This window comes from Platalea leucorodia (genome assembly GCF_965183815.1).
Source record: "Platalea leucorodia genome assembly, chromosome: 5".
Taxonomy (NCBI): domain Eukaryota; kingdom Metazoa; phylum Chordata; class Aves; order Pelecaniformes; family Threskiornithidae; genus Platalea; species Platalea leucorodia.
The window spans coordinates 10,510,549-10,534,282 of record NC_138827.1 but is presented as its reverse complement, the minus strand read 5'-3'; the positions used below and the strand labels follow the sequence as shown (position 1 = coordinate 10,534,282).

The following is a 23,734-nucleotide window of genomic DNA, read 5'->3' as shown; positions in this document are numbered from 1 at the left end:
CTTGTCAGTGGGGACAGGATTTCACCCCAAACATGTCATGGGATTTTGAGGGTTTTTTTTTTTTCCTCCCCTCCCCAAGGGAAAGGCAGGTTTCTTCTCAAACCAAAAGGTTTGAGAACATCTGATGCTCTCGGGATGTTCAGGAAGATCTACATCGTGTGTTTTGAGTGCGGGCTTAAGCCCCTATATAAACCCAAACTTAATTCACATTTGCATTGTCTGGGATAGTCTGGAGTAAAAAGAGTTGGTCCATGCTACCATTTTTCAAGAGCTCAGCCTTGCCTATTCCAAGGTACATGGGTCAGGCACACCATATCTATCCCACTCTATCTTCTCTGAGTGATGCCTCTGGAAAGGCAGACAAACCAACAACAGGGTCCTTCCCAAAGGAGCCCAGATGTTGTAAGTCCAAAAGCAGATGGAATTCATGGGTTCCCGAGCTTAGGTGTCCCTTACAAAATATGATTAGGTGACAGAAAGCTATAGACTTGTTATTTATTTTCACCTGCACAAATAACTCATGCAGGGCAACACCTCTATGTAAGTAATAAATACAAGAATGTTTCTTTCCAGTTGGAAAGAACAGGATTACTAGACCCATCCTACCTTCCCAAGGACCGACTTCCCAATTTTCTTTTCAAGTTCTAGTGCATTGAGCCTCTGAATTTCTTGGGCAACACAGGACGGTCTGTGGACATGGACCCTGGAAGAGTTGTAGAGATTCCATTTCTCCACACTGATCTGAAAGAGGGAATATACTATTATTTCTATCCAAAATTAAAATTTCCATACTATTTATATGGATTACCATCCAGAAATCAAAGCCTCCATTAATATTATTACTTATTAGTAAACACTGTAATTTAAGACATGGCTTTCAAAAGTCATGTTAGTAGCTGAATAAATGGTTATTATTCTTCATTAAAGAAACAGAGTAAAGCCCTCTATTTCTAATCCCAACATCAAATATCTTCCATAAATGACAGCAGCAAAGCAAAGCATTATCTTTGAGTTCTGAATCAGAAACAAGGTACTTATAAAAATAAGCACCTGAATAGTCACACTGCAAGCACTGAGGTTATCCATGCACGAAAAAATTAAACCCATACTTTTCTGGTCAGAATTACAGTTCAAAACATTTTAAATGCTGCTTGCATTCTACAAGTCTAGAAAAATGCAAGATAACAATGCAGAAGATGACAGGCAGATACATGCATTGGTGTTTCTCAGGATGTCCAACACAAACAAGAACAAACAACTTTTCAGCATAATGGGTGGATGGGAAGCAGCCAACACCAATCCTATCAAAGTGAAAGCCTTTGGAGGTACACAGGGGAAACACAACAGGGAAGGTTACTGGCACAGAACTTCAGTCTGTTAAAGCTGTTTCAATTTCCTGAAACAGCAATATATAATCATTACAAGGAAATTCTGAAAAGTGTATCTAATTAAATTATTCATTGTTGTCAAAGCTCTGTTTTTTCCTTCCCTGCAGAATAGTTATTTAAGTTTATAGCCACAGAAATTAATTATCACAGAAGCTATATTTAGTAAAAACATACAAGAAGGTCTGGTCTTCCCTAGCTCCGTTAGGTACACAGTGGAGAGAGTTACTTCCACGTATTTCAAACACTGTATGTTTTTAAAAAAAATCATCCAACCACGTATGGGACACAATTCCAAAAATAAAGTGAAGAAAGGAAATATAATCTAGTTAGGCAGAAAAACAAACCATAGAATTAGAATTTTTTTTTTTTTTAAGTGAGAAACCCATGCATAATCAGTAATTTATGTCAGGGATCAGTTACAGGGATCAGTAATTTATGTCAGGGATCAGTAATTTATGTCAGGGATCAGTTACAGAGGTGACAGTTCGTTTATAACAGTACTTCTTCAACTGGAAAATAAAGACAAAACAAAAAAGGAAACAACGTAGAGTGGTAAGTTAATATTAATAAACATATTCTGTAGCTGAAAAGAAAGGAAAAGTGACATCTGATTTAGCGATGTGAAGTTAGACGGCAGATGAGCGGAATAAAAGACAGAGTGGAAAACATTGTCTATGAACATTTCTGCTTTATTTACCCTTGCGGAGCTTCCCAAACTGTCTTCATCAGATTCATGCCTTCGGTTGTTGTTTGAATGGCCCTACGTTAATGTAAAGATTTGCATCATTCAATTTGCAGCAACTGATGTGTGCCAGTTATCCTTCTAGACTATTCCTATCCAGCAAAATTAACAGTGACAATGACCAAAATAGCTTCCACTGGACGCATTTTTCTCAGTGGTATTGCAATATAAAAAGAAACATACTGAAATGGTAAAGAATATGGCACACCGAGGCTTTAATCCTGTAAACTGGATATCCCATGACAAATACCTTGCCTCTTCACAGGTGACAAAATGCATGGTATCTTTGGAAGGAGTATTCTCTTTCCAATCTTCTAATTAAATATCTTGTTAAGATCTCCAGGTCAAAAAGCATTTATTTAAAAGTCTGTATTTTAAAGGAGTAACGAACTAACTCACAGGAATACTATTATGCATGTTATTGCATAATTCTCTTATGCATATTATTAACTGACAACAACATTGAGTTCTGTGATATCTCCAGCCATATAAAGCCACAGAAAGTAGAGGGTAGAAGAGTCTGAAAGTAGACCATATTCATGGATTCCATGCGACAAGAAGCTGGCTGCATTTCCCAAATGCAATACAGAATACTTAAAAAAACCCACAACAATATGCAATCAAATGTAATGTTTGAAACTAAGCTCCTCATTACAAATAGTCTTTTTGCTGTAAAAGTGTCTTTAACATTCCCAAGATGAATAAGTAATTTTGCAACATAAGGGAATTTCTTTCTAACTGCTTCCTCTGTTTACAAAGTCTAGATCGAGAGGAATAAAAAATAAGATTCTTCTATGGAAACAGTTCAAGTATCAATAGGCCCAACTCTGCTAAACCCAGTCAGGTTCTTACCCTCTCTCTATGATCCAGATCTTCTAGCTCACTTCTCTTTTCACTGGGATATCCACTGTCTCCACCATTTTCAAAATCCTACAAAAGATAAGAACAAAACATCACAGCATTAGCACTATCCTTTGTAAGGATCTCAACTTGACATTTCCAACAGAAAAAACCTTCTGCTGGTTCAATGAGATAAGCTGGATGGATATACAATCATTTTCATCCAGTATGTTGTGCTACCTCTGACAGACAGAACAGGACTTAATGTCCTAGAAGGTACCGTCCAAGCTTGTGTTCTCCCTTAGATACCTTAAAAAAAAAAATCATCAAGGACTTATACTTTATCAAACCAAGAATCCACTTAATATAGTTTCAGTCTTCAGTGGTAGCCAGTCAAAAGATAAAACAGTAACTGACAGCCCCTGGTATTAAGGCCCTAGTGCTGGAAAATTCCTGTTGCAAACTTACTGCAGTCTCCTCAGGTGAGGTTCCCTAACATCCCACAGTACCAGGATTTGCAGAGCCCTAATCAATGGGGATTCTGTTTAGCTTTCATACCACAGCAGTTGGCACAAGTGCCAAAGACACAACATGCAGGCAGGGGAACAGACACGTGCTTTAATTATCTGTTAAAATACACCAGATGCAAATAAATTTCTGGAGGGGAAAAAATAATTAATACTATTTTAAAATAAAATGTTCTTTCTTTAGTAGAAACAGCAAATGCATGCAGGTAACCGGACCTGAAGCAATGAAAGCAGGCAGAGCACCTTTATGTGCTTTTACTGAACAAAGCCTTCAGGCAGTCCTTCAAACACATACTCACTAAGGAACTGCAATCTCATTTTCTGTGGAAAGACACTCACCCTTTGGTTATCAAGCTGATCGTAGTCTTTGTGAACCAGGTTATCTACTTCATTGAACACAGGCCAATCTAGGAAGAAAAATATTTGCTTTTTATTGTAAGGATAACACGCTTGAGGAGAAAGCTCTAGATACCATCATTTTATCGCAGTTTTTTCACAGAAGCATCTGTGCATTAATTATCTACATAGAAGTACTTTTAGTGTTATTTCTGCTCCAAGAGGAATGCTGGAGACAAGTATTCTGGACTAAATACAACATGCTGTTGTTTAAAACCAACAAAATAAAACAAGTTGCTGCCAAATGTTCAGGAACCCCCAAGGAAGTTACGTATGAGGCTCACTCACTAAGCATGTCCATCTTTTGGCTGTGAGGCGTTGCTGAGGAAGGAGAGCAGGGTAGAGAGTCAAATGCTACATCACTCATGCTTTCATCTCCAGAGTTTTCAGACAGGCGGAAGAGCAGAGGAGGCCGACTACCAGAAACTGTTCTCACCCGGCTGCTGCCACATTTTTCCTCTGTGCCACGGAGAATTGTTTGAGCAGACTCCTTGGCAAATTAACAAGAAAGTCCCATGAATAATGCTTCTCTGTATTCTAAGCATGCCACATAAGCCAACACGAATATTTATTAGGAGCCCTCTACAGAAGAGGGGGTATAAATACACACATGTATACATAACTATTTGCTTTGAAAAGTTCTACAACCCAACAAAATATCAAGTCCTGGCATTCTTACAGTCAGAGACACTTCTGTTTAGGATTGAATTTCATTCAGTGTTTCATCAAGTCCCATTCCCACTAACATCGGTGGAAACCGAGATCAGTTAAAGACAAGCAGTTCTATTCTTTTTTGTCCCCAAATTAGGTTTGTGAGATACAAAACTTACTAATGATTTCAGCATTCAAAGATATACTTGGTCCTACATATACATGTGTTACAAGGTTCCCTATTAATTAAAGCTACAGCATTAATTCAGAGACAAGTATGGATAAGTCAGCTTTAAACTGCTGTATTTTAGACTGCAACATTAGTGATTAAGGTGGTTTTATTTGCCATGTAAATAGCATATTTCAGTTTTATTTACAGGGCTTTTAAAGTTAGAATAAACCTGCTATACCGCTTAGTTACACTTTTTTCATCAAACACTTACCAGCAATTTTTTATTACAATCCAAGGCATCTTTCTCTTTGGACGAAAGATCAAACGGTGTAAGCCCCATACTTTTGCAAATCTTGTTGCAGAAATGAGAATGAAAGAATAAGGCCATACCTCGAACACCTACAGCATTAAAAAAAAAAAAAAAAAAGTGAAGGGTTTACTCAAAGCGTATATGATGGTTTACTTATAGTCCCAAAGCATTTTCTAAAAAGTCAAAAGAGAAAGAAAAAGAGAAAGTGGTTTGTAGCACACACAGCTCAACCCGCTTCCATTTTATTTTGACACCTGTAAGGCCTTTTCACTCTCTCCTGCACAAAGTGAAAGGAAGTCTGCAAAATCTTCAAAAGCAATGTATGCACAGAATATAATAAAAAATTAATTTGGCTGCATCATTCAGAAATGTGCCTAAATTTGATCCTGATTACAAAGCTTGCTGTGTCCTATGAACAACTTAATGTATGGACACTTGAAGCATTAAAAATATGCAAGGCTTATCTCTCCACATTCAGCTCTATCCATTCCTGCAATGTGGCAAGGAAATTAAAGGCCATGATTATTGCTCTCACATTGTAGGAAGCTACTTAATTTCATTACTTGTTTGGTTTAAGAGTAGGCCAGGTGACATGAGCCAAGATCAGCTTTCATTTTAAATCTGCCCTTGCATGACAGCTGCCCTGTTCAGGGACTCCTTACAATAGAAATTCCCCAGCTGTTTGCAAGACCCTCAGAAACGTGCCTGCTCACTCAGCCGTGTCATGACTACTCAGCAGACAGCTGGGAAGAGAAAATAAGCATCCATTAGCACGTGAAACAGGATCATTGATTTTACCTAGGTTGCCATCTCCAAAATCTGTACCGTTCTCTGTATGGATCTGAGGGTCCGTGTAAAGATCTCCAACTCCCTGGATATCAACAATAATGAGTTGGTGTCCTGAGCGCTCAAAGGTGAAGTGACTAAAGGCCTGGGGAGAACCATAGAAGATGTCTGAGAAAACTCTCCCTTGATCTACTGAAAACAGCAACACATATTCACCACTTATAAACGGGCAAAGAAGTCTGATAACCCTATTGGTGAAGTATAACTGGTATAAACATCATGATGAATGCAATGAGAGACTAAAAGCACGTAGTGAATTGCTTCTCCAACCTGCCCCCAACTCAGAGATGGGCTAAAAGAGGTAGGGTGAAAAGCAGCAGTGGGAACATGCAGGGGAGAGGAAATTGCTTTATTCCTCCTTCCTGTACTGGAGATTCTGTTTTCCACTACAGTCTTCGCCTTAAGAAGTGGGGAGCTGCCCGGCAGAGGGAACAACAGTGGTGAAGCCAATGCAGAATAACTTCTGCATAAACATCCTGGCTGTGCCTGTGGATCTCCAAGCTCTGCAGCCCTGCCACGCTGCTTCCTTCTGCCAACAGGCAAACCTCTGCCACATTTTGAACAATTAAAAAAAAAAAAAAAAAAAAAGTGGGCATCCCCACAAATTCTCCTTCTGCTACTATGCCCTCTGGGATGTCCCCCTGAACGGCTGATCTGGCTCCGCATTCATGCGTCAGATAATGAAATGTACATTTGTACTCTTTAAATGCAGCATCTCAAGAATCAAGTATAAAAAGCCCTTCTCTTTGGCATAAAGCTGAGACATTAGGAATCTTCTGGGAAGGCCTCCAAAAAAGCACTGCCAGGCCTGGGGGAGGTGACTGGTGGTGATAGACAAACATTTTAACTGCAGCAAATCTCATGGAACATTTTGTTCCCAACCTGTGAAAGCACAGCACTGATTCAGTGTAGAAAAGACAGCCCAGAACATAAACCCTCTGCTTACATTAAGCATCATGACAAATACCTTAAAAATAGGGGGAAAAATGAAAAGAACAAAACCTTCAAGTGCCAGTAAAACACTCCTTTGCTACGCTGACCACTTTGCATTTTTTGACAGTATTTTAAAGTTCTTTTACGAGATCCAAGAATCACTTGACATCTGTACTTGTATTCTATACACAATCTCAGATTCACTTATTCAGAGGCTGTAGCTGAAAAAAAACATTGTTATATGCAAATGCACTAGATTTTTATTTACATGAGTTGGATATCTGCCACCTCCTTTTGTATATTACATGAGGCACCAGAAGACTACTTAGCACATAGTACATGAGAGGTCTCTCTTCCCGCCTTAATTTGAAGAGAATTTGAAATATGTCGATGCCTGCAATCATAATCAGAGTCAAAGGGCTTAAGGTTTCCAGAGAGTATTGACCATGTTCAAATCAACTAAAGTCAACAGACACTGAAATGCAATGAAGAAGCACTCAGCACTTGAAAGAACAGGCCCCAAATAAGAGGCAGACATACTGCAAGTAGAGAAATTAATTTGGCATTGTACTGGAAAACCTGCCGTTTCCTTTCTTGGCAGTAATGCAAGACCTCTGGATAGAGCCAAGAAACTCCCTGCAAGCAGACTCTATGGAAAGCATTAAACAAAACCTCACTTGCGGAGTAAGACGAATGTTGTCGTCTCGCACAAATCCAGAGTTTGAGTTGTATTTGATGTATTTGCCCTCAATGTAATGTTCCAGATGAAAGAGAGGCTTTCCAGGTCTGTTCTTCATTTCGATAATACAGGTCTGTACTATATCCACCTGGGGAGGGAAAGAAGACAAACAATGACTAATAGAATACTGTTTTCAGATGAAAGTGTGTGTGAATCCTCCAGCTGTGAAAACTTTCCCAATGAAAGAAGCTGAACAATTGCAAAGATCTGTCTGTTTAACAAGGGGGGGGGGAAGAGTCACGTGCTGCTTAGGTTATTGGAGGAATTCCATAAATTAAAATCAGTCACTTCAAAACAGCTCCCTTCTGCAACAAATCCCTCTGAAAAATTCTTAGTAAGTGTTGGCTTTCTATTTTATTTTTGTGGGTACCTTAAGAGTACACTGCAAAGAGTCTATACCCGGAGAGCAAAACATACAGTAACTACTGCACGACTTGAAGAAATGCCTTTTCAGAGAAGAACAACTGAAGACTCCTACCATTCAGGTATTTCTGTATCCTGCCTCACCTCCTCCCTCTGTCCCAGACACATTCCTAAAGGAGAAACCATCACAACTCTCACTTTGCTTACAACTTTTCTCTGACATGGCATTTAAAACTTCTAGATTTCTAGACTCCTCTCTGTGCGCTTCACTCTACACCTGACCTTGCTGTTGTGAGACAGGTAGTTATTAACTAACCCTCGTATGGGAGGCAATGCACATAGTCCACATATTCAAAAGCACTCATTTGGGCTACGAAATTGTTAAGGCCTGCACACTGAGGCATGCTTCTCGACCCAAGCATCTTGTCACATGTCACACACAGTCTATGGGAGAGCCAAGAGCAGGAACCAAGATACCACAGTGCATGTACAGCACCCTTCCTACAAGCCGCCTCTTCCACTCATTTGAAGTCATAGTCACACTCAGGCATTCAATACTAGCTGCGCATTAAAGGGACTTGACTGCTTCCTTGATGCAGACCAAGGACATACTCAACAAAGAGGAGCTATTGGCTGGGAATGAATGACAGCTGCAGTCCCTCATCCCTGCACTTTAGTTTCTTGTCTTTTAACAAGCTGATTGCTGTTGGAGGTGTTTTTTATCCAGGATGCAATGGCCAGCTTTGACCAGCAGCTATCTGACTTAGCAGCACAGTAAAGCACAAAGCTATGTTGGCTGTACAAAATGCTTAGCGTGGACCCCAGAGCCAGAAATACAGCCAGCAAAGCAGTAGAACCACCTCTTCCTGAATCCTATGTCTTTATGCGCATCCCTAGCGCAGAGGATGGGAACTTCTCTCAATATCTCCCAGTCTGGTATTCCATCCACCTGGGAGTTTTGTACATCCTAACACTTTGCACTTAACACAACGTGCTAGTATTGTTACTGAGACACCTAAAGGAAACGAAGGCACGGTATCTTAATTTTTTGGAAAATTCTTGACCACTCCTCAGAAATCTGTATTTGAATAGCTTCGTAAAGTTAGTCAGGTTTTCAGCTCTTAAAAATCAGTGCTAGTTAGGTGTTTAGATAGGTTTACAAGATTTAAGCATCTGCCTTCCTGGAGCACTAACAGTTAAGCGTCTGCTGAGACTGCTGCTGGCAATAAATTCTGTGACATCTTTGGTTATCTCAAAAGCAGCTGGGCAAATATCAAAAAGAGGAATACAAACACTGTTTTATTTTGGTCTTCAGTCAACAGCTGAGAACAGTCGGACATTCACAAACACACAGCCCCTAATTCTGGGAATATAAAGCAATTTCTGCATTTACTTCATTAAAAATCAGCTACCATTTAATGGAAAACACAGTAAGGCAAAAGAATCTATTTAAGCAATTAAATTTAATGGAAAGTGAACAAGTAATTCCCTCTAAATTATCTTGAAATCTAATCTAATAGGAGATCAAGACCACATTTTTCCTTAGCAAGATCTTTGAATGTACCTGTTTTGGTGGCTTGTGCCGGTTGTACTCTTCTCCCCAGAGTTTCGCTTCCATCTGAAGTCGGACATCCTCAAAATACACATCCCTGCCCACACTCTCTATATATTGCTTGGCAACATAGTTATAGGCACCTTTCCAGTTCTGCGTGTGTAAGAAGTTGGACAGCTTTTTCCTGAAAGACAAATCAATCGTTGAAGAAGGGAAACCCAAGAATTTTAATTCGATCTTCCCCATTTCTTTGGCTGCACAGACAGAACCAGGCCCTGAGATCAGCATTACCCTCAGTCATTTACCAGATATTCTACCTGAAAAGTGAAGCACATGTAGGGGGCAAGGGAAAAAGCAACATCCCATATGAATGGCTGGGACGTGCCAAAGTGCCTCTTTGGTTCGACTGCAGCTACTTCTACTCTGAACTTCCTCCCTTTCTTGTTTCCTTTCCCTCCCCACTCCCCTCAAACCCAGAGTATGAAGGGCTGGTGCCACCTCCACGCCCTGTTCTAATGTCAACAATTATTTTCTGCAGACATTAACAGGGAGTGGCCTTTCAAACATGAACTGAGAAAACCCTCTCCATTGATAAGAGCAAACTGCTGCCTTCTCACCACACAGGGGTGACTACTTAGTATTCCACATGACCCCAGAAGGAAAACTGCACAACAGTTCTTCTTATGATGTAGCTTTTAACTTTTGATGATGTGCAAATCCTTAATCCACAGATCTCTTGGGGGGGGGGGGGGGGGGGGGAAGGAGGGGGGGGAAAAAAAAAAAAGGACTTAGAATCATACAATCCATCCCAAAGCATTCCATGATTCATCATCATAAGAACTGTTATGTGCAGTTTTCCATCTGGGGTCATGGGGGATACTAAGAAGTCACCCCTGTGTGGTGACTTTAGGACTTTGACAACAGAGAATCTGCTGGCTGTCAACAAATGGATTAAGCAGGTACCCAGTGGCTGCAGAAGATGCCAACACTCAAGTCAAAGGGGGGGGAAAAAAAGAACATTGTTGTCAAGAATTTCAAAGCAGACACAGTCCTCTTTCCTGGAGCAACCTCATCCATTTATACGGGACACAAGGGGGAAAGCAGTTCTTCCTGCCCCCAAGAAGTTAACTCAACAGAGAGGATGGCAAAAAGGTATAAAAACCCTCTACTGTGGCAGCAGTGGTGTTGCTGGAGACCCCAGCAATGCCAAGCCAGTCTGAACGGGGAGGAAGAATATGAAGAGAAGTATCTAGAGTAAGGTACAGCTGGCTACCGAGCAGTTCCCATATTCTGCCCAGTAACAAACAATGGTTCTCTGAGCCCTTCTTGGTGCCATGGCAAATTGTACATTTTGAGAACCAAATAGCAGCACTCAAAGCCTCAGCCCTCCCCCTCCTTCCTTTCCTCTCTCCCTCCCAAGACTGCGGTGCAGAGATAGAAGTACAGGGACACTCTAAAGGCAAAGCAACTCCAGATTGCCTGCCCTCCTGCAGGGATAGCCAGACAGGCACTAAAACATAGGCCTTGGCAAGAAGGAAGAAGCAAGTGAGATAAGAATTTCAGCCAGGATTTGAAACCTTTCCAGTTCTCTGAAGAAACAAATTTCTCTGCATAAAACAAGCCAGCTCATGTGCTCTTCCAAAGCCAACACTCTCCGAAGTTCATTGAGCCAAGTGCAGCTAATGCTGTCGCTGTAATGAGTAAAGACTTGCAGAGTTGCAAAAATCTAGGAGAGCTCCAGATGGGAAATATCAGTGCACCACTGAGAGTTATGGAAAATCCAGGAGTAGGAAGCTGATGTACAAGTTATGTTTTCTTTGTACAAGAAGTTAAGGCAAAGCTGCAAAGAGAAATTTCTGTTTATGGCACTACTCAAGATATTTTGTAAAGAGGAACTTGGTCATTCAGAAACAAGAGCTAAAAGCAATGTCAGCAGGCTAAGATTTGTTACTTCCTAGGCCTCACTCACCGCTGTCTCTATCCAGCTTTGCAAGAACAGAGCCACCAGCACAAACTGATACTGAAACAATGCCAAACTGGAGGACTGAGGGGTTACTTTTCCCTCTTCTTCCTCAAGTTCAAAACATCATGGTTTTTTATTCAGGAGTTTCTCTCTTTCCAGAAGTGAAACCAGACGGGAAATGCAATTTCTCTGGATTCTGCAGCTGGAAAGACAGAGGAGTGGCCCTAAACACACATATGCACATTTTCCAGGAAACATTCATTTCCAGAGCCTGGAAAGGGTGCGGTACTCTTGTAGCACAAACTGATTTATAGCTAGATTCTCATGCCTGCAACCATATTTGCCAACACTCTCTGAGAAAAGAAAAGTTCTTCCTCTGTCTTCCCCCACACTTTACCCTTCTGGAAAAAGTAACTGTTAGTATCCAAGCTCTGCCTTACTCAGAACAGGATTATTCTGGTACACGTGATCCCAAGTAAACTCTGGGAGGATAACCTTCTTTACTGAGGGAGGCTTTCTGAGTTGAGATTGCACCATCCAACTATTCTTTCCCCTTTCCTCTGACTAACTATAGGCCTCAAGCTGGCCTTCAGGCTGCACACACCTACGGCCTCATATCAAATTCAAAGATATTTTAGCACACTAGGAACACAGGAACAAAGTAGCTGCTTCTGTACTTATGAGTATTTTGCCTCCCAAGAGATGGTGGAAATAGCATAAATTTATGAATTGCTAATTGATAGGCTGATTATACTTGCTGGAACTGGACATGATTGCACATTATCCATCCCACTGCAGTTCCAGTACAGGCAATGGCTTGACTTTCCAAAGCAAGCTCACTGGATGCCTGCATCATGCTTGCTTGTGCTTCCCTTAAAAGAATGTTCTGCTTTCTAAACCCCACTCCCTGTGCTGCGGCTGGAGTCACACAAACAGGAATAAACCCTCAGCTATGCCTTTCAGAAAGGCACAGCAGAGAGCTAATGGGGACCAGCACTTTACACAATTTTCACCACACCTAAGTGAAATTCCAGTCACCACAGAAGAAAATACTGCATGGAGGCCAACAAAGATAAAGCCAGCTGATACTTACGTTCTGAAACACTCTCGCATTGCTCCGCGGCCAAAAGGCTAGGGAAAAGAAAAAGAAAAAACAAAAACCCAGCATTGCCATTTCCACAAAGTTAATTTCTAATCCGTAAGAGACACAACCATGTCTTCCCCCTTTATATCCTGCACAAAGCAGTTCTCAAACAGGCTCTCTACAACATCTGCCTCCTCAGAGAAAAGTGAAAACCCAGTGGCAGTGTAAGGAATCTGGGGAAAAGACATTGGGAATAAGCCCCCCCTCAATATCCCATGGAGCAGACATGATACGTCTTTTAAAGAAGCTATTTAAACTCTCTCCAGTTTGGAGTCAGCTCTAGTATGACTGCCCAGAGAAGCTGGCTCCGCAGACCTCATGCACACCACATTTAGGCTTCCATACAGGATGTGCCAAACAGAGCATCACCTCCCCAGATGCCAGATACTACATCAGTAGCATAGAGCAAGGCGACTCCAAAACATCACCAACCCCATGATTTAACTGGAAAGTGACAGTAGCTTCTACCCTCACATACTGAAAATTCAGTCTGTTTTCATCTTAAGAGCAGAAATTATTTGGAAGCACACAAAATAATAGGACTATTGCCAGGCAGGGAGATGAGGCCAGCAGGAAATGAGAGGGAGATCATTGGGAAAGGAACAAACGCCTCATGTTGCTGATGGGGAAGGGCTGACTCCATGTTCTACTCTGCTCTGGGGAGAAAAGGCTGTTGGGACACCAAAACATAATGGATAGGCCGAGGAAAAAGAGAGGTAGGAGAAAAGAATGACATTGAGAATTCAAAACTTCTATATGAGGAAAACATCTTGTTGCCACTATTCAATAACAGGAAGGAAATTACAAACTTGGTTGCTAATAAACATGAAGAACAGTGTGATCTTACTTGTGAAGCCATCTTGATGAGGACTTCATCTTCGACCCAGTCCCTAGTAACTGCATTGTACCTGCAAAAATCAGGAGATGTGCCTCTTAGAAAAATGCAGAGGGAACCCAAATCTTCCCATCCCCAGCGCCTATCCTTCCTTATCTCTAGCTGACTGCTAAAAAGTGCTGACACCACTCCAACACAAAAACTTCTAGTCTTCCCACCACACTCCTGCCCCCTTTACTTCAGGCGAGAAAGAAGAAATATGTATAGCTCTTTGAAGAGACACTGAATTCTACTGACAATGAACAGATTCCACTACAGAAGCTAAACTTTTGCAACATTACAAATTAGGCTTTATCTGCTTTGAAATTAAATCTCCTCTGTGATGCCTAGGGGCCGAAAGAGCCTTACCAAGCCCTACACACTGGACAGCCCCAGCCCCGAGCTTGCTTAAGCCTGGTTCTGGCTGGGGATCTGCCGCAGGGCTGCAGATGATGTGAGCAGAACGCAGCACCAGCTGTGGCTGTGAAAAGCAGCTGGGCCAAGAACTGCCCAACACTGCACACCAAGGGAGGAGCAAGTCTCTGCACAACCCTATGATAATACAAAGAGTACGACTGTGGTTTCTCCCCACCCCCTTAACTCCCAACGCAGTTACAGCCAAATTGAGAACCACAGCAGCTGAGTCACCAACACATGATTGTTTCCAGCCTGATTCCCCCAACCTGGACTGAGTACTTCATGCATGCAGACACCCCATATACCCCCTTATATATTCTGTATCACCCTAGATTGCAGCAGACAAAAGAGGTGGAAACAGGAATATCAGAGCCATCTCTTTTTAATAGGATATTCGAGTAGACCTAAGCCAATATTATCACTTATTTGTATTTTAAAATATGCAAACTATTTCAGGACTGTGTGGCTGACCAGGGACAGATGCAGTCTACGGGGAAGAAGAGCACTGCGTGACAGTGTTATGTGATTGGAGAGGCCTCCCCAAACACTGATGCTAAGTGGTAATTAACTGGCCTCTAACTCCTACCCCTTCCACCCAGAAACCTGTGTCAGTAGGGTAAATGTTTTGGCAAAGCCTATGCTAAAGCACTGAGAATACTTTAAGGGCCAAACTCAGTATCAGCACGTACACCATGCTGAGCTATTCTGGGCTTTATAAGGATTTAAATTCCAGCCACATGCAGCAATACTGCATGGACAGACAACAGTGAAACTGCTATTTTGGGAAAGGCACAGAATGTTATGTTGCCTTTTTTTTTCTAAACTATTTAAACTAAGTAGCTGCCTCTTTACTGGGATTCATTTCCTCATTAGATTAAGTTTACAGCATTAATAAATCAACTAGAAAATACTTTTCAGCCTTGTTTCCCGTCTACATGGTGAACCTCATAGATACTACTGAGGTGGGAGAGAAAGTGTGTGAAACCGGTTTGATGAAAGTTTTATTTTTTGATGATGTGCAGTATTTACATATTCCGGGGAGATTCAGTTAAGACGCACTCGCTTTGGGCATTACTGAAAGTTCTTCAGCCACATAATTACACGTATTCTGCACTACACAAACACAGCCCTTGCATAAACCAGCACACACCGTTTAACATCAGCATTAAAAGCAGAAAGACCCACAGACCTGTAACGAGTGGCTTGTTCCGTCTCAATGTCCTCAAGATGAAATTCTGCCCATGGATCAGGCATGTGCTTAGCTTTCTGAATAGCATGTTTCCAGGTTTCCTGAAGAAGTTACAAATGGCAGGTTATTTATAACCAGTAGCAACTCACAACAGCAGCATTTTCTAGAGCACATCAGGATCCCAATGCTACGAAGTTGTACAACTACACAACCCCCCAAAGCACTCTTCAGATTAGAGGCCAAGCAGTACACAAAACCACTCTGACATTTTATAGCTTCATGTATAATGACACGCAGTTCAGAAATATAAAGCATCAGGTTTCAGTGCAATTTGCACCACCGTAAAGTTACCAAGAACAGAATCTGGTGTAGTATATACCAAATTTAATTCTCAAAACCTGTTGTAATTTGCAAATATCTCTAACATACACTGCAAATAGTGATAAGTCACACCTGGACGATATTAATTCACTTTTACTGTTTTGATTTTTAACTTTTTATAACTAACAGCATATGCTGGCAGTGTAAGCATAAAAAAGTCCATTAGTGATAGAGCAATATGGATGAAGAAAAAAAGTTCTGTAAACCCCAAGGCCCCCAAATTGTGCTCAGCGTAAGAAATAAGAATGTTGTAAAAATTGATTATTATAACGATTCCAGAGAAGTAGCTACTTCAATCTCCACCAAGTCAAGAGTAAAAAAACAAAGGAGTTTTCTGGAATATAAACAGTCTTCCTCTACCAGCCAATTTGGATGCTCTTCATTTTGATCTCACTCTTTTTATATTGTACTGTTCCAAGAGAACTGGAGATATGATCCTGTGACGTGCCAAAGGCCTTCTGCAAGGTGAGCATGAGAAAAGGCCACTCTGCACCCCCACCAGTAAAGAAACACCGAGCTCTGAGATTTTGTTACTGCCCCTCTGACTGAATTTCAAGTATGCAGAAACAGTAACTTTTAAAATATTGTTGGGGTTTTTTTTCCTTTGGAATTTAAATCTCAGTCAAAACTTTAAAAAAAATACGGTATAAATTGGTGTCAGCAATGACATCAAGGAAGTTTTTGAAGCAGCTGAGCTTTTAAACCGTTCATGTTTATTTTTATTTCAGCTGTAAATCTGCATACCTTGCAAACAATTTAAATGCTCCTTTTTCTGACAATAAAACCACAAAATGAACACAATACTACAATAAATAAAACAAGTTTATGACATGCTGAGAAAGATTTCCTACATGTTTCATAAGAAAATGAAGTTGCCTCAGATCATGCGATGATACACATTTCATATGGACCTGGGAACTTCCATACTTGAATATATATGAAAGAAATAGGGAGAGACAGAAACAAGCAGAATTGCTTGGTCAATTATCTATGTCAAATCATTCTTGAGTAGGGTCCCTCTCCAAAAGGTGATCTGTGTCCATGCTAGGTAATGACTTTAATTAATTAATTACTTGTGCTTGATCTTGTGAGGTGCTTTGTACAAAAGCTGTATTCTAATCTTCAAACAAACAGAAGTTGAACTTCACGGAAATGGTGCTAACAGTGCAATTTTTCTCCTGCTGTAGGCATACGGCTGCCATACAGACTAAGTAGATGTCTTGCATCCATTCTATTCTTGTCCACAGTAGGAAATACTGTGAAGAAACAACTACAGATATGTGCTTTAAAAGAAGCAATATTTCAGGGTAGAGAACAAAAGATGCATATTATTTCATGTAAGAGATCTTTTTTAGTTTCGACTTGATGACTTTTATGGGCTGAGGCAAGCAGTTCTCCCAGACAATAAAATAATGAACAAAAAAAGGCCATAAAAGGAAAAAAAGAAAAACAAAAAAAAAGTCTTAATGCATCTATTAGATATGGTGTTCACATTTTCTTTTTAACCTACCCGACTATGGTCAACCACAGAGCCGTGCTTAGAACGATGCTGTGTGTCATTCTAAAGGATGCATGAGAAACATAAAAGTAGGAAAATACATGTGATAAGACAAATGATTGACAAAGAGTCTCTGTTCTCTTTGTTAATTAAAAAAAAAAAATTTTTTTTCCACTTAAAAGCCACTCTTCAATTTATATTCCTAATTTAAGTTCATTCTTAGAACATCTGTGAACAAACCTATTGAGGTAAGTCGGCAATTTTCTTAATTGGAAAATGTGTTAAAAGGGTCTTGCCTATTAACTAGTTAATTAAACATTGCTGAGTCTTGTTTGAAGGCAGAGAGTTAATAGCAACACTTCTGTCTCTGCATTTCAGAGACTAATGGCCATTAGTCTACACTGCCATCAGCTTTGGGGTCGAGAGGTGGACTCTGATCAGACCAGGCTGTGGTGGTTTAAGATGTTATCAGTCCTGGCTGTCTGCTTCACTCTGTGTTGGAAGTCACCATTTCTCCAGCTCAAGCAGCAGATGGAGACTTGCTTGCTCCACATCTCAACCCAATGCATTTTATCTGTGATAGGATCTAAAATGCCGAACTAGACACTGTGGAGCCCAAAGCATGGGCACATATATTCTGCAGAAGCAACATGATAGCTTACGAGGAAGGAAATAATTGCAATTTCTTAAGTCCTTATCAGTTTTATCTCAGGCCACATGACTCAGAAGTCACACTGCAAACCCAGAGGCAAGTGTTCAGTACGTGCTAAAATGTACACACAAATGAAGACTAAGCTCCCTATGAGCTCTTACCTTGCTTAGCATAGCATACCCTTGTCTATACTAAACTTTTACTCTTTGCCTTCCTTAGGAATACACACCTTTTAATGTTTCTATTAACTAGCCTTGGTAAAAATCTTCCTGCAGACAAGACAGTTTCATTTTTAATGTGTTACTTAATATGTTAGCTGACTGAAATAAACCATCTGGTATCTCTCCAGGAATAAAGCATGCATTAGGCATAACCAAAATGTAGAGTATCTATTAAATGAATAATATGCTAATATTTATAACAAGAAATGTGTTAATAAAACACATTAAATCCTATACAGTGAATGTCACTTGTGTTCTTGAGGCTCCGTTGCCTGTGGGTTCGCCTTCCCTTGCCTGGCCTGATCTGTGCAAAGGGAGCCGAGTGGAACAGGACACACTGCCAAGGAAGCACCAACTATGGCCCTTTTGACCTCTCTGCAATGCTGTGGTTGCTGTTCATTTTAAAAAGGTCAGATACTGCTTGAGTACACTGTCAGGAACTACTGCCAGCGTGACACTTCATGCCCAAGCACGGGAGTCAGCATGTTAAAAGCTCCGTAAGAAGGAACTAAAGCCTGAAAACCTAACATTACAATTTTATCATTTACAATTTTATTTGTCCAAATAAAAATACTATGGATTGTTAACTCTGCTTGGCAGAATCCATAATAAACTATCTTCTGCCAGGCCTCAATTTAGCTTACAACAAGTATCATCTTTTAAATCTCCCAATCAAACAAAGTATTGCTTTTTTAATGGTTTGATCATAATGGCAGTGAATTGTTTGCCTGGAATCTGCTGCCTTTGTAGATGAAGACCTCCCACTGAACTAAAAGGGACAGTAAGCAATTCAATGGCAGTGTCAGTCTACTGGCTTAATGGAATTAACTGCAGGTCTGGAAAAAACAGGTGTATTTTTTTATTGAAAAGTGTTAGTTACAAGAGGTGAAGCAGTTGGAGAATCTCTCATGCCAACTAAGTAAAACCAAAACCTTATTGAAGGCTGGAGCCAATACTTACCTTAAAGCTAAAAGAGTTTCTAGGAGAAGAACTTGAACTGTACTGTTCAGTTTTTGCTAAGTTGCTATAATAATTGTCAACTTTGATACTAGCAGACTTGTTAGAAACTGGATCATCAGTTATTGGACAGATAAAATAATTGTCTTCATCATCACTATCAGCATCAAGATAATTTCCAGAGTTCGCTGTAGTTGATCCAGCATTATCAATCCCTTCCATACGAAAAATAAGGTCCTCGTCTGCCATGTTTGTGGGAGGTCGGTTTAACTCCTGCAATGATTAGAACTGCCACTATTCCAATGCACATGCAAATGGAGGGAAGAAGCTGGGTGGGAGAGAAAAAAAAAGTGTTGTTATTAAAAGAACAATTGATGCATGAAACTGATGTCAGCACACTGGCAGCAAAAAAAATTGCATAAGGCTCTGTAAAAACAATCCCCAAATACCTACATGTGGTTTTGAACACCTCAGTGCTAGATTTGGGTTTCCAGAAGGCACTCAGTTTTTAAATTGCTACAAGATTGAGAAAAGGAGACAACCAAGTATAGAATAATACTGTAAAATCTGAGGAACTGGAAACACTACCTGCTGCCTATGGGTGACATTTGTTAATGCTTCTATCTGCTCCTCTGACTGTTTTTATCCTTCCTTATCTGAAATTCTGAGTTTCACAACACTAGTCTTAGAAACTCAAGGGAGTTTTATCTCGAACACCGCAGTCAGGTTTTCAAATTTTTTCAGGACAAGTCTTCTCAAGGATATTGCATACAAAATTAATGGCCAAAGGAGTTAGAGAGTATTATTGGGGCAGCATAGAAAATTGTCCCACCACTGCCAAGACTTAAGTTAGCTTTTAGCTCACATACAGCAAACCGTCCACAGTGCAAAGCATGCTGCTGAAAGTGCAAAGCACGTTGCCCAGGCTACCCAGGACGTCCTCGGAAGGACAAAGTACAAAAGAGGCCAAGAAAGGAGGCCTGCCATTCCACTGCTGCTGCCCAAGTGCACTCACTAGTAGACTAGAGAGACAAGAGGAGGTATGTGTAAGGGGTACCTCAACCCTTCTGTCTTTTACACTCTGTGAAGGGATTTCACTTTGGACCAGTCTTGTGTGATGTAAACAATCCTCTTCCAACTCCAAAGACAGCAGATACAGCAGTCTGCTCAACAGCATCAAGTCTCTGACATGAGTTTACTTTAAGCATAGAGCTTAAAGGAAAAAATATTCTTTCTGGTTAATAGTTCTTTTCCAAAGAGGTTAGAAAGCTTGATTTTATCACTGGTTATTTATTTTAACTTTTTGTAGCCTCCTGGATCCTAAGAGAACAGAATAGGTAGGGTTTGGTCCTAGCTCCAAAGTAAACTAAGCAAATTGAAAGTAAAAGCAACAGTGCGAGGCAGACAGTTCATGGGTTTTTATTAACATCTAATCAACTATTTCTAAGCCCAGAAGGTGACATTCTAGGTAGATATTTCACTGAGGCTTTCTGTCACATTAAACAATGTTAGAGTAAACAATATGGGGAGTTCCATATGGGTATCAAAACTGCAGCTCTGCAAAGTCTCCCGTCCTACCATAACTTTTCCAAATTAATGACACCAGTTTCAGGGAGGCAGAGCACAGACTGCACAGCCTGACTACTGCAACAGACGTGCTATAAAAAAAGATAGCTGAACCATGGAAGTATTTTTCCTGGAGCTCGGGTTCCGTCCCTGGAGATCTTACAACAGGAACGGGCCCAGCAGCCTCCACCCAGGAAACAGGTTGTGATGATTCAGCAGAACTCAAACAGAAATAAACTCCTACAGTCCCAAGCTACAGAAGATGAGTATTGTGTCTTTCACACCTTACCAGCCACACAGATGCAAACAGTTTCCATTCTTCCACATTTCACAGTCCAGAGCCACTGGCGGCAGGACATCAACGCAGACTTTCGGAGAGAAGAGTTTGCCAGTTTCTAGACCTATAAAGTCTCCCCCTCCCACCCCACAACACAGCTTCAGCAAGGAGGCCTCTGAAACACAGGGGGCAGGTGGCCGTGACATCCCTGGAGTAGAGTGACACTGCACCTTCTGTGCAAGGGCTCATTTTAGTCCATCATATATAACATATGCTGCCAAGCAGAAAGCTAGGGATATATGCCTGAGTAGGAAACTGGTGTTACCTGCCAGCATTCCTGCCTCCCGTTCAGTGTGATGCCTTTGCTTCACAGTGTTTCTCTCTAGCTCAGGCTCCCTTTCCACACTGCCAGGATATTTCCCGGATACTCTTGCACTTAAAGCTCTTTTTTTTTTTTCCTCTGAACTCTTGTCCTTTTCCTGCTGAGCGCACTTGCAGAATCAAATACGTGTCCATGGAGTTTTCTAGCTATCAAGGAAGGTAGGAACAGCCAGAGTGGAACAGGTCCATGATTCATAGACCAGCTGCTTCAAAGAGCAAATAAACCTTCACAGAACAATAATCCATCCCTATTCACATGTTTTTCTAATTGCTGATAGTTCACATTTTCTGAAACTCTGTTCTCATTAACTGCACTAACTCTAGGTTTCAGAGTCATTTCCTGAAGTCTCTTAACACCTGTCTTTGCCAAATTTAATGACTTTCTGTAATGCCTTTAATACCCAATCACATCAAAAGCTCAGACCACGCTGAAGAGAACACACAGACTGAAGTGAAATGACCTTTCTGCCACACACTTTTGTTAATTGTTTCTTCTACTGAGAGTACAACAACATACAACTGATTCCCCTATGACGGTATCCTGCTTGGAGCTTTCCAGGTCACTCCACTGTTTCCTGTTGCATTTTTATTCAATGCTGAGGTCAATCAGCAAATCTGATCACAACCAAGCTGGCAGCAAAGAACAACCTGACTCATTAAAACTCACCAGGAGAATCTAATGCCTCGGCAAGAACCCAGCGGGCATCAACACAGCACAGCTTCTTCCACACCACAAGTATGTGGTGAACTGGGGGCAGGTCTGTAGAGCAGCATGGTTGGTCTCAGGGAGCAGATACCACCAGTGGCTGTGCTGTGTTCTCCAGTTAAGTTTTATGCCCAAGGAGTTTAATTTGCAAGCTCCGAGACTGCTTTTCAACATGAATCAAAGTGCAATTTGCTGAGATGATCAGGAAAGTCGCTTCAGAAGCACTTTTCTGATCAGAACAAAAAGCCAGCGTAGGCTTACCCAGGGGAAGGCTGGAAAGGGACAGACACACAAGGGACTGGGCTACTGCTTGATTTTACTGTATGTTTTTCTCCTTAAAAATAATAAAGCAGATTTACAAACTACACCATGAGTCTTAAACCACTATCAGCACTTAAGGGTATTTTCTTTGAAGCAGTCAGAAACCAGTAGCACAAGCACTAACTTCCAGGCCCCCTCAAATTAATGGGAATATTTTTCTCCTCATTTTAGCTTTGATTATTCACATTGTTCTGCTGCATGAAAAACAGGAAAGGGTTAGATGAATGCAAAATAATCATCCAAATCTTCATACAGATTTAGCTGAGTTTAAACAAATATTTGCTGGCAAGTCTGCTACAGTGAATTTTGCTGGCTCTTCAGATGGGTACTGTGAGTGTATTACAATCAGGTCTGCCTGTTTCGTTCTTGATTAGAGGGCAGAAGCAGACTACGCAAAGCAGCGTATCTTGATTTGTTTCACACGACATACAGCTTAAAACCCTTTTGGTCCTGGAGCCCTGAAAACAACAATTTGAGCTTACAGAATATTGCACTTAATTTGTTCTCAATATTATATAAGTATCACCCTCCCTTCCCACATCCATCTAACGGAAGTATCATCTGTTTTACAAGCTAGAAAAATGAGATGTAGAAATGATCAAAGCCCTGGGAAGAGGTGGAAGTCTACCTAGATACTGCACCTACAAAATAGAAGATTAGTTAGAATTTTCAAAATTTGGCCCAGACACTGGCTATGCAACAGCATCAAACTAAAAGCAGACACTTCTAAGTGTCCCATCAATTGCTTAGTTCTAGAGCAACCTCACCCAACCAGCTAAATCAGGGATTTTCACACAGCTAGCCTAAAAAGACAGCTATAAACCAAGGTTTTCAGCTTTCCTTCACTGTAATTCTTCAGCTCTGTGCATATTCAACTTTCTTTCTCCATTAAATAGTACCAGATAATTACACTCCTACAGCAGTATTCATAGCTGCAGACCTTACACCACAGCTACTGAGAGGATGGTCACCACAGAAACAGTGCTGTAACGTATGGGAGCTTTCACCAGCAGCATGATGTTGTTGGTTACTGCCTTTCTGATGGAGGTAGCATTGCCACAGCTCCACTAGCAACACAGGTAACACCAGAACTCCACCTGCATCAGGCAGCATCAGCTACAGCTAACCACTGCTGAAGTAGGTCTGAGCCAACTCATCTGACTTTGCACTGAAGCAGCTTTGCAGCGTTCATATAATCTGCTCTTCTAGCAAAGACCACGCGAGAGCTGTCATTTCTGGGAAGAGGCAGTACCGGAAAACTGGAAGGGGAAGGTATCCTCAGTTGCCACTACCATTTTTACTGTGATCGTCTTACTGGAGTCTAACGAGTATTTGAGAATGTTAATCTCTACAGCTTGTCAGCACACACAAAGAGCAGATGTAAAATGATCCTTCAAGTACAGGACTATCTCCAGGATATACTATAGCACTAGACTAGCCTCAATGCAGGACAGCTGCTGTCCTGCGCTGATTTCTACTACTGCAGTCAAAGACACATCAGCAGATCCATCAGGTCTGAGATGGTCCAAGAAGAAACAGCAACAGGAATGCAGGTTTATGCAGCAGTGACTGCCAACATTCATGATTTCTGTGACTTGCTGTGTAAATGGAACATTATCACACAAATCAGTTTGTATTTAAAGCTAATGGTGTTTATAAAACTCTGCCAGTTTTTCTTGGAACCATACTTCTTGTAAAGGACTTGTGGTGTTTACTTTGGAAGTGTAT

The 23,734-nt window shown here is 41.0% G+C and overlaps 1 protein-coding gene across 4 annotated transcripts in view; it reads right to left on the bottom strand.

Moving 5' to 3' along the window:
- EEF2K (eukaryotic elongation factor 2 kinase) overlaps positions 1-23,734 on the bottom strand; it is a 33,017-nt gene that overhangs the window by 6,755 nt on the left and 2,528 nt on the right. The window contains exons 1-15 of one of the 4 annotated variants that reach the window (XM_082313618.1): positions 20,611-20,657; positions 18,759-19,083; positions 16,938-16,988; positions 15,047-15,147; positions 13,414-13,474; positions 12,516-12,553; positions 9,472-9,643; positions 7,483-7,632; positions 5,825-5,957; positions 4,988-5,115; positions 4,182-4,383; positions 3,837-3,904; positions 2,983-3,060; positions 2,086-2,148; positions 607-741 (exon numbers count right to left, since the gene is read on the bottom strand). In XM_082313618.1, the coding sequence (XP_082169744.1) occupies positions 607-741; positions 2,086-2,148; positions 2,983-3,060; positions 3,837-3,904; positions 4,182-4,383; positions 4,988-5,115; positions 5,825-5,957; positions 7,483-7,632; positions 9,472-9,643; positions 12,516-12,553; positions 13,414-13,474; positions 15,047-15,147; positions 16,938-16,988; positions 18,759-19,004 (1,626 nt within the window). In that variant the 5' untranslated portion in view covers positions 19,005-19,083; positions 20,611-20,657. Of the gene's footprint in view, positions 1-606; positions 742-2,085; positions 2,149-2,982; positions 3,061-3,836; positions 3,905-4,181; positions 4,384-4,987; positions 5,116-5,824; positions 5,958-7,482; positions 7,633-9,471; positions 9,644-12,515; positions 12,554-13,413; positions 13,475-15,046; positions 15,148-16,937; positions 16,989-18,758; positions 19,084-20,610; positions 20,658-23,734 lie in introns of those variants that run through there. The other 3 variants (XM_082313617.1, XM_082313620.1, XM_082313619.1) reach the window with 3 other exon arrangements.